Source organism: Pecten maximus, chromosome 14 (assembly GCF_902652985.1).
Source record: "Pecten maximus chromosome 14, xPecMax1.1, whole genome shotgun sequence".
Classification (NCBI taxonomy): Eukaryota; Metazoa; Mollusca; class Bivalvia; order Pectinida; family Pectinidae; genus Pecten; species Pecten maximus.
The window spans coordinates 30,037,506-30,052,586 of NC_047028.1; the positions used below are offsets into that span (position 1 = coordinate 30,037,506).

The window sequence follows — 15,081 nt, forward strand, 5'->3', positions numbered from 1 at the left end:
TTATTTGATTGATAATATAGCAGGTGCGCGCTCGAGCTACGTTAATTGACCTTGACCTTAGCCAGGAAGGATCCATACACACGTGTTTATGTTTTGACTGGTTGAGTTGAACAGATAATAAATGCAGGTGATGAGGTATGTTCAGTAGATTTAGCAACCTTATTTAGTGACTAGATATTGTAACTTTATCTGGCTAATGTAATGTTTATATACTTTATATAGGATACGCATTTACTGTATATTATGCCAGAACATCCTGGACCTTTAAAAAATGAAAAAATATATTATATGTAAAATGTATCAGTTTATCTGTTTATTGAAACATTTTCATTTTCAATGAAAAAAAATGAAATACGCAAATGCAGTTTACATTCATCACTGGATTAATTGACATTAGACATGAAGTAGTGTATGCCATGGAGAGATGTAACTCTCAAGCAGCTTAAATTTAATTTCTAATAAGAATGATCTGGGACGTAATATTATATATACCTCCTGCCTGGAATGATAGAGTGTGCACAGTTCCATCCCTTCTCATCGTGTTGGCTTTACCAAGATTTGACGAAACTAACTGAAGAGGTTATACAATTATAAACAATTTGTGAATTGAATAACATGTCTCATACACAGCATAAATATTAAAACTAAAAATGAGTCAACATAAAAGTCAAAACTAGTACTGAACACAGGTTCTTGGGGCCATAGATATTATCAAATGATAATCTCAACCTGTCTTTAAAGACAACTGGTCTACTCTATAGTGACTATTTTTATACCTCCCCTTGTCCAGTGTTCTTTATAGACAGGTTGACCATATTTGGCCATATAAACAAATAAGTACTGAATATATATAGATAACAATGTTCTGATGATTTGGTAAATTATCATTTATGGGATTCTTTGTTGTAGGATTTCTTTTAACTAATCACTTTGAAGATGTCTGGACCTCGTTTGCCATGGAGAGGAGGAGGAAGGGGAATGAACAGCAACCCTTGGGGGATGGGTCGATTCTCCGCTCCACCCCCAGGGCCACGCCCTCCAATGATGCGTGGACAGGAACCAAACAACTGGCGAAGCCCTAACAGTCGACCTATTGTTCGCTATGATATGGGACCATTTGATATGGCTCCTAGAGGCATGAGACCAGGATTCTATCCCAATTCTGGTCCTCGTATGATGAATATGTCGGGTTGCCGACCTCCAAATCCAAATAATTTTCAGCATGGTGGACACTTACAAAAATCTCAAGATCAAAATGGTTTCAGTAATCCTGGGATGAATTCACATGGACAACAACCCTTAGGCTTTAATCATACAGAAAAATGTAATGGAAATATGCCAAATCGGCCCAACAATAATTACAGAGGAAGTGTTCAAAATGGTGAAAGTTTTAATGATAAAAGACTTTCTGGAAATGGACCATATAAAGAACATAATAGTGGCCAATCTGGCAACTTTCCAACAAACAAACGGTTCCAAGGAAACTGGAATCAAAACAAGAAGGTAAAACATGAGAGATTAACCTCTCTGGTCTTGACCAGTATATATGTGATTAATTTGCAATTGTCGGTATTTACAGGAAGCTAGTACTATTTCACACCAGCCCCATTGCCTCCAGGATGGTCCGATATATCTTAAAAGTGATAAAATAATTGAATTTAAGTAAATGAACATTTCTTATATCCCTAAATTTTCCTTTGTCATATATTGCTGATGATTTTTAGTTGTACAGTGTATTATATTTCCAAGTTAAGATTCAGAATCCATTACTGTCAAAAGATCCCGCTTGATCCTAATCAACATTTATGAGATAATATCTTATGTAAAATATGATGTAGAATCATGTTTCTTATTTTCATGTTAAACCATATTTTATGTTTTAGCCAAAAAAGCAGAAAATTGACAAGAGAGAGCTTCCAGAGAATAATAAATTTTCCTGTGATATTTGTGAAAGAGGATTTAAAACAGAAGAAAAATACAAGGAACATGCGGATGGTCATGTAAAGGTACAGTATACATGTATATATAAGATATATGAATTAAATGTGTCTATAGTACTACATATACCTATCATAATAAACAAGCAGATACTAATTGCTGAAGCAATACATGTCCCCTAACAGCCCCCCCCCCCCCCCCCCTCCCCTTCCCTTAAAATAGTAGCAGAGACTTTGAGCCATAAACCCCTTAAATTGATACTATGGATCCTTTATCATTTTTTGAGGTTTTATCAAAATCCCTCAAGGAGTGAAACCGCTAGAGCATTGTCTAATTTTGCTACGTAATTTCAAGATTGACAGAAAGGATATATAGTTCACACGGTTTTACCGACAGGGGACTAATTATGATAGCTGTAACAATTAAATATCTTCATTTGATGCTTATCCTATCAATCTGGCAATAAGTCCATTGGACAACACATAACTTAAAGTATAGGGACGTGGCATCTAGTACCATTATAATTGTAATTTTACAGGACAATGAAATTGTGTTGTTGGCATTTCTACTTCAAATGCAGTAGCTATAGGTAAGGGTGGACTTTTTCCAGACATGGGCTTATGGCAGGATAAAAACAATATTTACAGACTTGCTATTGTAGTTTTCTGTGTCATTGTTATAGATATCCCTTAGACATCAGTTGATATAGATAGACGTCAGTATTTTATCTTGTCCAGGGGCCCAATGCATTAACTATGGCTCATCGAGGGGTTGAGGTGGGTTTTTGCAAGGATGATGATCATGAAATAGCTTTGTTAGCTTTGTACAGAACTGTGATAGACAAAGGTCGGCTTATTACCAGTAATTGGCTTATTGCTGGGTGAATACGGTAGTTGTATATATAGGTGATCTGTCTCGAAGATATTTACTATATGTACTGTTACACTTTAATTATAATTATATATAAGATGTGCTGGAGATAGAAAATAATATGCATGGATAGAATTTTGAAAGATTCATTTATTTTGGTGAGGTATACAATTTGACTCCTGTTTTTAGCTCGCATAAAACTAAGTGCCAATGAGCTTATGGTATGATGCGTGTGTGTCCGTCGGCAGTCGTCCGTCCGTCTGTCCATCCGTCAACTTTTAACTCCTTCTAGAAAACTATAAGTGCAATTGTAACTGAGAACTGATTTTTGGCCAGGAGGTACGTGTGGAAGAGAACATTATGTTTCCTCATATGACCTTGACCTATATTCAAGTTCTTCGAATTCCTGTTGCTTGAAGTTAGTGTATCGTTATCAAAATAAGTGTACATGTATTGTATTCAGAATAAGTGTGTTGTTATCAGAATCAGCCACATGATTTTATGGGCTTTTTTATTTTCAGTGTACATATGAAGATTGCTCCTATGTAGCTGCTCCAAAACTGGTACAACTCCATGTCCGAATGGTAAAAATATTCTCTTTTGTGAAATTCTAATTATTTTGTGTTTTATTTACATTAAGTCAACTTTTTGCTTACAAACACCCTGACTCAGTTGATAAAAACTTGGATTGATTTGTGCTTCATTCAAGTCTTAATTCTCACCATGCATTGCAATTATTTAATTTTGCTTATTGAAAGATTTAATTGATTTATGAAATTAATAAATTTGATATTACATGAACACAGTGTTAAATAATATTAATCATATAACTCTAGAAACATGCTTTACTTTATTTTCTATGCTTAGAAGTAACAAGTTTTACCACCAACATGATTTTGTGATATTATGTACATGTATGTCACTGTTATATTAGTATTGTATGTACCACTACATGGTATATAAGTCAAAGTCATGCTCAGAGTTGCTTAGACAAATTTTAGCTAATTATCAGTTGAATATATTAATACTTATTATTGATATGTAATCCGTAATACCACATATTAATGGAAAGTTGCACAATTTTCTTAAAACATCAAGTTATATTATAACCCGTAATTGATTTACAAAAATTCAAAATTGTATTATAACTTGTAATAGATTTACAAAAATTCACTATGTCAAGATCGATCATGGATTTTACTTTGATTTACAAATTACATGTTTATATAAGCCGTGATAAATGACAATAAATTATTATGATGATTATTTACTTTTAGATACCGATATTGTATTCCTTTCAGCAACACTACTCCGGTCTTGCAAAGAAAATATGGTCATTAGAATCCAAAGAAGACATTGAAAAGTGGCGAGCTGAACGAAGGAAGTAGGTGTAGTTGATGATAAGGGTTCTACATCAATAGTTGATTTTTTTATCCTGATTTAAAAACCGGAAGTTTGCTTGCTCCGTGTTGTTTTAATAATGAGCCAACAATCTTAAATAAAGATAAATTGTCAGTATGGCAACAGCTTCAAAGCAGTCCCATATTTTATCATTGCAATATCATTATTCATTAAAGGGGCATTCCTTCGTTTGAATAAAGTTTAGGTTGTCAAAATTAAACTTACTGGAAAATATGGATTTTTTCAAAGTAGTAATCTTTTAATAAAATTAATTTCTTGTTTCTCAGGCCCGCCCGCATCCAATATGAACCCCCCGCACCACTCACTTTTTATTGAAATCAAAAAAATAAAAACGTCCGCGCCGAAAAATAAATCCGGAAAAAATTCTGACGTTGGTTCCCGCATTATCCGGAACTTGGCCGATCCGTGTTTTAGAATCTCCCAAATCAGATCATTAAAACGTTTGTTTATCTTTTAGAAGCTTGATTTTTCGATTGCACATGGTAGCAATGATTTCCATTCAAATATCTTTTTCTGAGAGTGTTATTTTACCCTGGGCAATCATATCGAATTATAGCGACACTTGTTCGTTTGGCGAACTTTACAATGGCCTGCGCGATGGATCGCTTGGTCCCGACGACTGGTAGTTTCCGCCAAAATTCACGGATCATGATGTGTCGGCCGCGAACGGCAAACGGAAAGCTGATGTTTTTTTTTATAAAGTAATGATGTCTTTGAAGGTAAACGAAGCAACAAAACTGTTTGGACATTAATTTTGTGGGATGAACGAAAGGGGAACAAAAAGACCAAATCTTAAAACATAGGCAGTTCCGGATCACTTGTGTACATCTGGTGAACATTGAACATAAAATTGTATTTCAGTTGTTTTTCAATTTAAATTGTAAGTTTAATACCAGAAAATAAAGACAATAGTTTAAAATTAAGATTCCTTTATTCATTTTATGCTTTTAACAATTGACACAATTTTAAATCACATGATTCATGCATATGTATCATTATGTGACCGAGAGAAAAAAATAAAAAAGTCCCTCCCTCATCACATTTTTAGGTAGTAAAAAAAAAAAAAAAAAGCCTCCCTCCCTCATCCTGTTTTGAAAAAATGTGCCTGAGAAACAAGACATTAATTTTGTTTGGCCTTACATAAATATGGCAGTTTTACTCTCAAGATAAGCCAAAGGTCTTCGAGTATTAAGTCCTGAAAATTCTTAATTTGACCCAAAGTATCACTAATTACCACGAGGACATACAGTATTTGCATACGATACGCCCTTTTCTTTTACATTTCAGCATTAATTTCATTACATGTAGGCACAAACACTCATATAACCATCGTTTGGACATAGATTTCATCAATAGAAATTATGCATGTTTCTGATATCCTAACGAAGGAATGCCCCTTTAATGATCCTAAATTAATTAAATTAATTTAAATATGTATTGATGTTTTTTTATTTTGCAGAAATTTCCCCACAGCAGAAAATGTGGCAAAGAAACGTGCACTGTTCGCAGAAAGGAAAGCTAGGGGAGAGGTCCTGGAGACTAAACAGTTTGGGTATATAAGCATTAGTTATTTCATCCCCTGCAGCTCTCTACCCCCCACGGTAGGGGGGGTGTATGATTTTGTTCTGTTCATCCGTTCTTCCTTCAATCCTTCTACACTTAAGCATTTCCCACTTCTATCTCCTACACTACTTGTCACTGGAACTTCATACCAAGGTGAGGCAGTGTGTTAACGTTGTGTACCGAAACTAGGTCTCTCTGACCTACATTTTGACCTTTGACCTACATCCAGGGAGGACTGGAATTTCGCTGGATTATCTTCATTATCCTATTTATACAATGTTCTTCAAATTCTAGATGAGGTACAACCATTACTATTCAGGAAGTATCTTTTTACAAACATTTTCTTTTAACATCGTGTTCTGTTGGTTTATTGTTCTTTACAAGGACCACACAGTAACAAAAAAATCGAAAACTATAAAATGTCTTTTTTCTGGAAATCCAGTCACTCAGGCCTGCTATGCAAACATGTTGACTTTATCTGTAAGCTTTATGATTTACATGCTAATTTTCCATTGACACAAAGTATAGAAATTATTTATTATTCCAAAATTTAAAAAAAAGGTCTTAGTTTTTAAACTTAGAAAAAATTCTACACAGTTACAATGATAAACCATTAGATCTTAAATTATTAGCTAGAGGTGCTCCAAAATCATCCTTGTATTAAGGATATTCTAAAATTATGCATATGGGAGGGATGGGAGTTACTTATCAAGAGATCCCACCACCCATCAAATATTAAAACATATCTAGTATAGATACTATTTGAATAATGAGACTTTATCCCACCACCCATCCAGTTTTAATACAAGTGCCTCTCACCCCTCCTACACAGATAATTCTGGAATAGCCCCCAAACATATCCTCTAAACTGAAATAAGTAATTTTTTTCTGTTGCAAAGCATTAACTTTTATATAAAACGTCCATGGTACACCAATACCTGTGGATGCACCACAAATATTTTTAGCTCACCTGTTACGAGTAACCGAGAGCTAATGCTGTCACCCCGGCGTCTGCGTCTGCATCCCACCCCAAAACTTTAAAGTTTTTGGGATCAGTTTTTGGAAAGCTTTTAAGTCTAAAGTATACACCTCACACCCTTCTTATTTGGTTTATACATTCATTAGAGGTCTAGGAGAAATGTTATGGCAAAATCATGCAGACAAAATTTGGGATTTTTTCGCATTTTACCATTTTGTGAACTTAACTTTTTTAGCATCAAAATCCACTTAAGTTTTTGGGATCAGTTTTTGGAAAGCTTCTATGTCCAAAAGTATACACCTCACACCCTTTTAAGTTGGTTTATACATTATGGCAAAATCATACAGAAAAAAATTGTGATTTTTTTGCATTTTACCATTTTGTGAACTTAACTTTTTTAGCACCAAAATCCACTTTAAAGCTTTTGGGGTAATTCCAAAATTATGCTCTCACATCCTTCTAATTTGATTTATGCATTCATTAGATGTCCAGGAGTGATGTTATATCAAAATCATGCAAAAAAAAAATTGTGATTTTTTTGGGAATTTTACCATTTAGTGGACTTATTTTTTTGGCACAAAAACCCTCTTTAAAGATTTTGGGGGTAAGTTTTGGAAATCTTGTAAGTCCACACCCTTCTTATTTGGTTTATACATCCATTAGAGGTTTAGGAGCGATTTTATGTTATGTACAATTTCAAAATGACATGCTTATACATACATAAAAAATGAATGCATAGTGTGATTGTTGCGCCGGTGAGCTTTCGCAATCATTGATTGCACTTGTATATAATTCTGATGATTTCTGTGTCATTTCACAGTAAAATGAAGGGACAAAATAGGAACCAGAATCAACAGGAGAACCGACGGAATAGAAGGAAGAGGAAAGGTCAGAGGTCAGAAGACAACGTCGAGGGTGACGAAAAGAAAGCTAAGCTGGATGCTGTGGAGGTCAGTTGTCTCCTGAATACAAGTCTCCTAGTATTATTGATTTTTAAAAACAAAAATGAAAAGGCAAATGATAGTTGGTGACATTTAGTTTTTATGTTGTTTCATAACCTTAATTTAAGATCATTCTTTGATTGATAATGTTGAATGATACATGTATATTGGTGGCATGATCAAAAATTGATGTAAGGACCGGGTTGTAAGAATAAGTAAAAAAAATTCTAAAAAAACCAGCCGCTCCATACACATTTTTGGAATAGTGTATATTTCTGCAAATTTATCTTAGCTGATTTTCATGTTATGTTATAAATAGGTCAAGAATTCTACAGAAGTCAAATCAGAGACACCAGAAACTGGTACCACCACCACCAGTAATGTAGATCCTTTGTCTGTCCTGCTTACAGACTCAGAATCGGGTAAATATCACAAAACAATGGGGCTGATCATTGACTCAGATATCACACAACAATGGGGCTGATCATTGACTCAGATATCACACAACAATGGGGCTGATCATTGACTCAGAATCGGGTAAATACCACACAATGGGGCTGATCATTGACTCAGAATCGGGTAAATACCATTTAAGCATTGGAATTTCTTTCATAGAAGAATGAAAAGAATTTTTCGACCAATCACATTTGAGTATTTACAATGAAAATAAAGAAAAATTAATTATACAACAATGGGGCTGATCACATCACGGGTCCCGGCCGTCACCTGTACACCTTAATTGTATACGCAAAATAAGACTTGGCAACTTTTCCCTTTGATTCAAGCCGATATTATTGTGGTAGAAACAGGTAACAGGACTCGTGATTGATCGATATGGAATTTATTTCACACTTGTTATTTTTTAAAAGTTGCAAAAGACACGAGCTTTAGCGAGTGTCTTTTGTAACTTTTAAAAAATAAGTTACGAGTGTGAAATAAATTCCGTATCCAACAACCACTCCTTGTGTAACCTCTATAGCTGGAATAGCCATATATGTGAGGTCAAATCAGAATATCAACCACGTAACTTACCCCACACAATAGGTAACCAACCATCTCATGAAAGTCAAGATATAATCAGTATCGTTTGCTGTTTTAGATTGTGATAACGGGGAGACCAGTCCTGTAGCCAAGCCTGTAGGGAGTGGAGCAGACGACGAGACACAATCTGGGCTCCAGGGAGGCCTGGGTATGATCCTTGCTTCCTACGGAGCAGACACTGACCAAGTCGCAGACAAAAACACTGAACCAGACATTAAAGATGGAGGTAAAAACGTAGTTATGTACCTTTAGTTCAAACAACAGTTGTCAACTTATGAATAGTATATTGACATACAGTAGAATGATTTGAATACTAAAACTGACAATTCAGCTGCATAAGAAATGATAGTCCAATAGCCAACTTTTTTGGCTGTGCGGTTGAGAGTTGTATCCATGAACGGAATTTAACAACATCAGGCATGGTCAGCTGTTTGATGGATGACCTGTCCATTGTACACTGGGTGCATGATGCAAAAATATATATTTCTGACTGTACGGAGAAACTGTCTCTTCACCTTTTGGAATAACTATAATTGACATTTGTTGTTAAACTAAGGTGATATTCTGTTGTCATGGTGTATTGTCAACAGTTCTAAACTATTCCATAATACAGAATTTTTCAAATATTACATCCCAATTGGCAATTTAGGAACTATCTGGTACTTCTTGTATTTGTGGTTTGGGCTTCTGATGCGAGACTTCGACTGCAAATCAATCATTCTTCAAAACATACCAGTTTTTATGTGTGTGCAGTATTGTCCACAGCATATTTTCTGTCGCTCATTTATGTTTAGTTAGAGCGAAGCATCACATTAGAGATTCCCCATAATTACTGGGTAGTTTCCTAGTTTTAAGTGCAATTATGAAAGACTACGGTGTTGATTCTCACATAATAGTATCGTTAGGATTTTTGTTATTTTGTAATACCTGTCGAATTTCCAGTTCAAAATTTGGTCTTGAACTGCAGATATTTTCATTCTATTTTCTATAATTCTTTAACAGAGTACATTCCACTATATTCAATTTTAATGATACACAGCAAAAACATTTTAATTTACTTAAGAAACTAGAAACAGTTTTTAATCTACACATCTCAAGCTTTCTTTTTTTGAATCATAAACAGTTAGTATGTTTTAGTCTTCACAAGACTTGTGGTGATTTCAAAATTACATTAATTTCTCCTTAACTTGACTGATCACTTTCATTACCAAGAGGGTACCGGTTTATTAGTTTGCATAATTGTCAACATAATGTGGACATGAAAACATCATTGCTGTAAAACAAATTCACAGTAAAATAAATGCAAACATTGCTATAAAAGAAATTCACGGTAAAATAATTGCAAACAGTGCTGTAAAACAAATTCATGGTAAAATAAATGCAAACATGAAAATGATTTCATTTGCAACTCAATAAATCTATAACCTCAGAAAACTTTTTCTACCGATTTTTAATTCATTAATGAACATAATTATAATATGAATGCTTATCAAAAGCTAAAATTCTGTTTTTTAAGATATGGAGAATACCTGTGATAACAAGACTTCAAACAAGCAAAGTCCAAATAGGAATAAGAAAAAGGGAGGTAATTCAAGGAAAGGCAACGTTCCAAACAAACACACAAAAGTTGAAAAGAAGAAATGGAAAAACAACAAATTGTTTAATAATACAAAATCATCTTTATTGGAGAAGGTAAGGTTATGAAGTCTTTGCTGTTGATATTTCCTATATATTCTGAATATTGATATAACAGTATTGTGTTGGCCATTGATATTGTTATATGTCCTGAACATAGGTGTCAACCATCCCAGATTATGCGGGAAGTGCCCGGAAAATCAGTAAAATTTCCCCTAAATCCCGATTGGGTACATTTCCCGAATCGGGGTTAAATTTATCCCAGATTTGAGCAATCATCCCTCATAAAACCCCGGAAATCTCCGACACTTCGACCCTGGATTGATTATATAAACAAAACACCCCTCAACCTGTTATAATTACTGAACATTGTATTTAAATTTTTTAAATTCATTATCAACATGAATGTTTAGATGTAGTTTTCCTGTTATGTTTAAAATAGTAAGATTTCGGTATCCAATGTCTTTGCTTATAGATATGTCTATTAGGTTATTTTATCATAATTTTTTTTTATGCATTAACTTTTCAGTTGCTTGCCAAAGAAATCCGACACGAAAGGAATGTGATCCTGCAGTGTGTCTATTACATTGTGAAAAATAATTTTTTCGGAGCTGGCAAGTCGACATCCTCTAAAGACTATCAGAAAGACAGTTGTGGTCGTACAACACTGAAAGTAGGCCCTGCTATTGACGATGAAGCTTGTATGTGAAACAGATCAGCAGTATTTATTTTGGATTCGGACAGAGCACACAGATTGATAATAATCGGATAAATTTATCCGTTTAGAAATTACGGAATCGCTGAGAACATGGCTACTAAGTGGTTTAATTTCTTAAGTTATTTTAGTTTATTGTTATACAAACAGTTGGACCAATTGATGGTTTATGAAATAAGGATAGGCTTATGAAGTTTATATATGTTGCTTTCAGGTGAGCCTTGACAAAGATTTTCAAGGTCTGTTTCAACATACGTCAAGATTTATGCCTGAAATATGCATTTTAAAAAAGGAGACAAAGCTTTTTGTCTACATATACAAACAGGCCCTAGGTCTTGTTGTTACATCCTCTTGTTTTTGTTTGAGAGCTCTGCTAGGACAGTGTCTTTGCTGTCTGGCTATGACTGAAATCTCAATGCTTGATCTGGTGACTTGTTTAATACAAGATATACACAACTATTTTGTCCCAGTGAATATAGCATTCATCCTGTTCTTCCTGTGCCAAGTAATGTAATTCCTTCGTATCAGCGATGTCATTTCTAGGATGTTAATGTTTCATGTATTGCATCACTGGAAACCAACACTATACTGTAATCCACATATTTTAACGGAGACTAATTTTCACATTTTCATGCCTAACAACGTTTCTTCAGCAATTTTCAGTCATAAAAGGCCCACTGTATATGTGATTGAAATTATTTTGCGGCAATTTATTTTCTTGAATTTTAATTGCCCACGAAATACGTGAAAATACGTTGTGTTACAGTATTACACAAGTGTTCAAACTCACAGGTTAGAATTATCTGTGAACTTGCAGTGAACTTTTACAAGAAAGATCAGCAGGTGACCTCTGCATGTAAGATATGTATTGTATGCAGTTGATGTCTGACATTCCTTAAGCATATACTACTCGCTGTATTCAAAAATACATGTATATGAAGTATTTCATTATTATTATTTAAGAATAATAATACATGAATTAAGTAATATCAATGTTTGTCAATATCATTAATACATTAAATAATTGCGCTATGATTTTAGACATTGGTAACAAAACTTTATAATTATTTTAAATCGTTTCCAAATTGTAATTTATTTACTGGAAACATAAGTTTTAAAATATGTTGTTTAATGAATGACATTTGTTCTATCTCTGTATACTGTACTTACAAAGTTTGAATGCTTTTAGTTTCCCGTGTGGAAATTTTTACAAACAAAATTGACAAGTACAAAATTTGTTACCTATTATACATTACAATCAGTGTTGTTCAGATTAAAATAAGGTCATAACTCTTTAAATATGTTCAGGTAAGATTGAAATTCAAATACATATTGATCTTTTAACGGATGTATTGTAGCCATGATGTTTTATTCATGAGTGTAACAGTGTTGCACAAGTCTGCACAAAATTACAGGGCAACAAATCTTACAACTTGCGTAAGTTTTTACAGGAGATTCACCCAGTTTGTGTATTTGAAATTATATATTGGACCAAAGATGGTGAATTAAGTATTTCAATGAGCAATAAACAAGATGAAATAAGATACTCACATCAAGTCCAAGTTATTGAAAAAAAATGTTCTATTAATGAAATATATTCATATTTTATTGCTTGTACTGTTTTGTAAATGGTACTTTTTCCCTCCATCATCAGATTCAAATCGCCCTGTATCCATGGGTCCATCTGTTCATAAACAATCCTTGTTATCGCCATTTCTTGAGAAGTACTGGAAGGGTATTTCTCTAACTTCACATGTAGAATCTGCTTGGTCCCGTGTTGTGCCCATTTAATTTTGAGTGTGTTCAGGAAAAGAAATGGCCGACGGGCAGCCATCTTGAATCTTGGCAGTTGAAGTTTCTTGAAAAGTACTTGAGGTATATTTCTCAACTTTGACAGGTATGTTCCCCTTGGTCCCCAGTTGTTCCAGATCATTTTTGAGTCTGGTTGGGAAAACAAAATGGCCAAAAGGTGGCCATCTTTGATTTTGACAGTAGAAGTATTGTGATAACTTTTTCTTGAGAAGTAGTACTGGAAGAATATATCTCAATCTTGGTATGTAGGTTCCAGTTGGTCCCATGTAGTTTTGTTAAAATGGAAGAGTGGAAAGAAGGGGAAAGTGGAGAAAAGATCAGTTTTTCAAAGGACCGATAAAGATGATTCAATGGGGAGGGGGCAACAAGATCTCTGTGGGATCTCATTTAATTATTTTATAAGATTTTGTTTAGGAATAAGAACTTGAACAATAATATGCTCAGATGCTACACCGTTGACAGCATACACACTGATGATCACAAGCATAAAATGGCACAAAGAGTAGAAATATATCTAATTACAGTAATTAATGAGAAAAATAACAAAAACAACATCTGAAGAGTTACATTCATAGATTGAATTTCTCAGGAGTTATTTACTTTGGATTTAAAATAAGAATTAGTGTGTTAGGGAGGGTGGTAATTATGCAAGTATGTAACTTTAAATAAAAGTATACAATAACATAATACAAACATGCATGATTACTCTTTGAATTGGATAACACAGAACTTTTTCACGGACGTTGGATCTCCCACCTCCCATATAATTACCCTTTGTTGAAAGTGTAGCAGCTTTACTTGGATTTAACTAATATGCAACTAAATAAGACAATAGAATGTTTTAGATGCCGACGTACCTGGTATATCATCTGCTTATAGAACGGACTGTTCTGGCATATAAAGAACAAGGCACCTATGGTAATGTTAAGCTATCTGCTTTATGTATGAACTATATATATAGAGCATGTTATAGACATTGATATATACATGTTGTTATTGTTACAGCTTTTCAGTAATAAAACATATATTAAAATGAATTAGATTTTTATTTATGAACAAGTTATAATGTATTTTTCATATTTGAAGTTTATTAGTTCAATGGGTTCATTGCCCGGGATTATTTTCAGACAGGGGCTCTTTGCAGTAGCTGGTGGCTACCTCACCTGGTGAACAACTGACAGGAATCCCCTTGTATGCTATCCAGTGCAAGAGGGATGAAATGATCCAAATATAACCAGAACAAGATGCATGGATGAAAGTGTCAGAATCAAAAAATACTGAAATACCTGTTGTCACAAAAAATGCACGTTAATATATATTTGGGAGAACATATTTCAAAAATATTGAATTCAGTATTAGTACTGAAAACTTTCATCCATAAAGATGGTCTGTGATTTCAATTTCCTGAGGCCAACTCGATTTGCACTCTTCTCGGAAGAGAAGATTCCATTATATGAAAATAAAGTAAACGGAAGAACATAACCCAAAACAAACAAGTTTTAAGTTTTCTCAAACACTGTGACACAAACCTGTGCATGTATGTGCCATAAATCCTTCTCTAGTGAAACTCATCACTCTGCATGTCGCACACTAAACATGGTCGCTGCCATTTTGGACGATAAATCTTCCATCTTCCAGACGGAAGAGGTAGAAGATCTTCCAGAAGCAGAAGAGCTACAAATCGAGTGACTGGAAGTTATATTCTAGAAGGAGAAGAGTGCAAATCAAGTTGGTCTCTGGAAAAGCAGATCTTCCAACATTTAAAGAATGCCAAAATACCAACCAACGATACATCACTGTAGCTACAGTTTATTTCCATGTGATTTGTATACACAAGTTTAATCTCCATCAAAATGAAAGACATCAAAGAATATTTGAACATCAAAAGAAGCCAAATGTTGTACATATACACAATTATATTGAGAAAGCAAACCATATTTTCTAAAATATGTGTTGGATCATACATCATTTTCTAACTTAATGACAGACAAGTATTTCAGGTTAACTAATTTTTTTACCCAATTCACGAAACATTGTTTATTTTCAAGAGTTTCAAAAACTGCACCTTGAGAACGAACTGAGAGAAAATATTGACTGCAGGGTTTCTGGTTTACAAGACGGGCACCTATTTATAATAAGTAGGAATCTTACAAACACAACTGCAC

The 15,081-nt window shown here is 34.1% G+C and overlaps 1 protein-coding gene across 1 annotated transcript; it reads left to right on the forward strand.

Annotated features, from left to right (window-relative positions):
• Positions 1-50: 50 nt before the first annotated feature.
• Positions 51-13,953, forward strand: LOC117342979 (nuclear fragile X mental retardation-interacting protein 1-like). The gene is made up of 11 exons (XM_033905310.1): positions 51-135; positions 910-1,503; positions 1,884-2,006; positions 3,330-3,392; positions 4,110-4,192; positions 5,690-5,782; positions 7,593-7,722; positions 8,033-8,135; positions 8,813-8,980; positions 10,271-10,446; positions 10,919-13,953. The coding sequence occupies exons 2-11, from the start codon at positions 937-939 to the stop codon at positions 11,096-11,098; spliced, it is 1,686 nt and encodes a 561-aa protein (XP_033761201.1). The 5' UTR covers positions 51-135; positions 910-936; the 3' UTR covers positions 11,099-13,953.
• The last annotated feature ends 1,128 nt before the right edge of the window (positions 13,954-15,081 follow it).

Coding starts and splice junctions, on each gene's coding strand:
- LOC117342979 (XM_033905310.1), top strand. CDS start 937: ATGTCTGGACCTCGTTTGCCATGGAGAGGAGGAGGAAGGGGAATGAAC. Junction 7,723..8,032: donor CTAAGCTGGATGCTGTGGAG/GTCAGTTGTCTC, acceptor TGTTATAAATAG/GTCAAGAATTCTACAGAAGT. Junction 8,981..10,270: donor ACCAGACATTAAAGATGGAG/GTAAAAACGTAG, acceptor CTGTTTTTTAAG/ATATGGAGAATACCTGTGAT.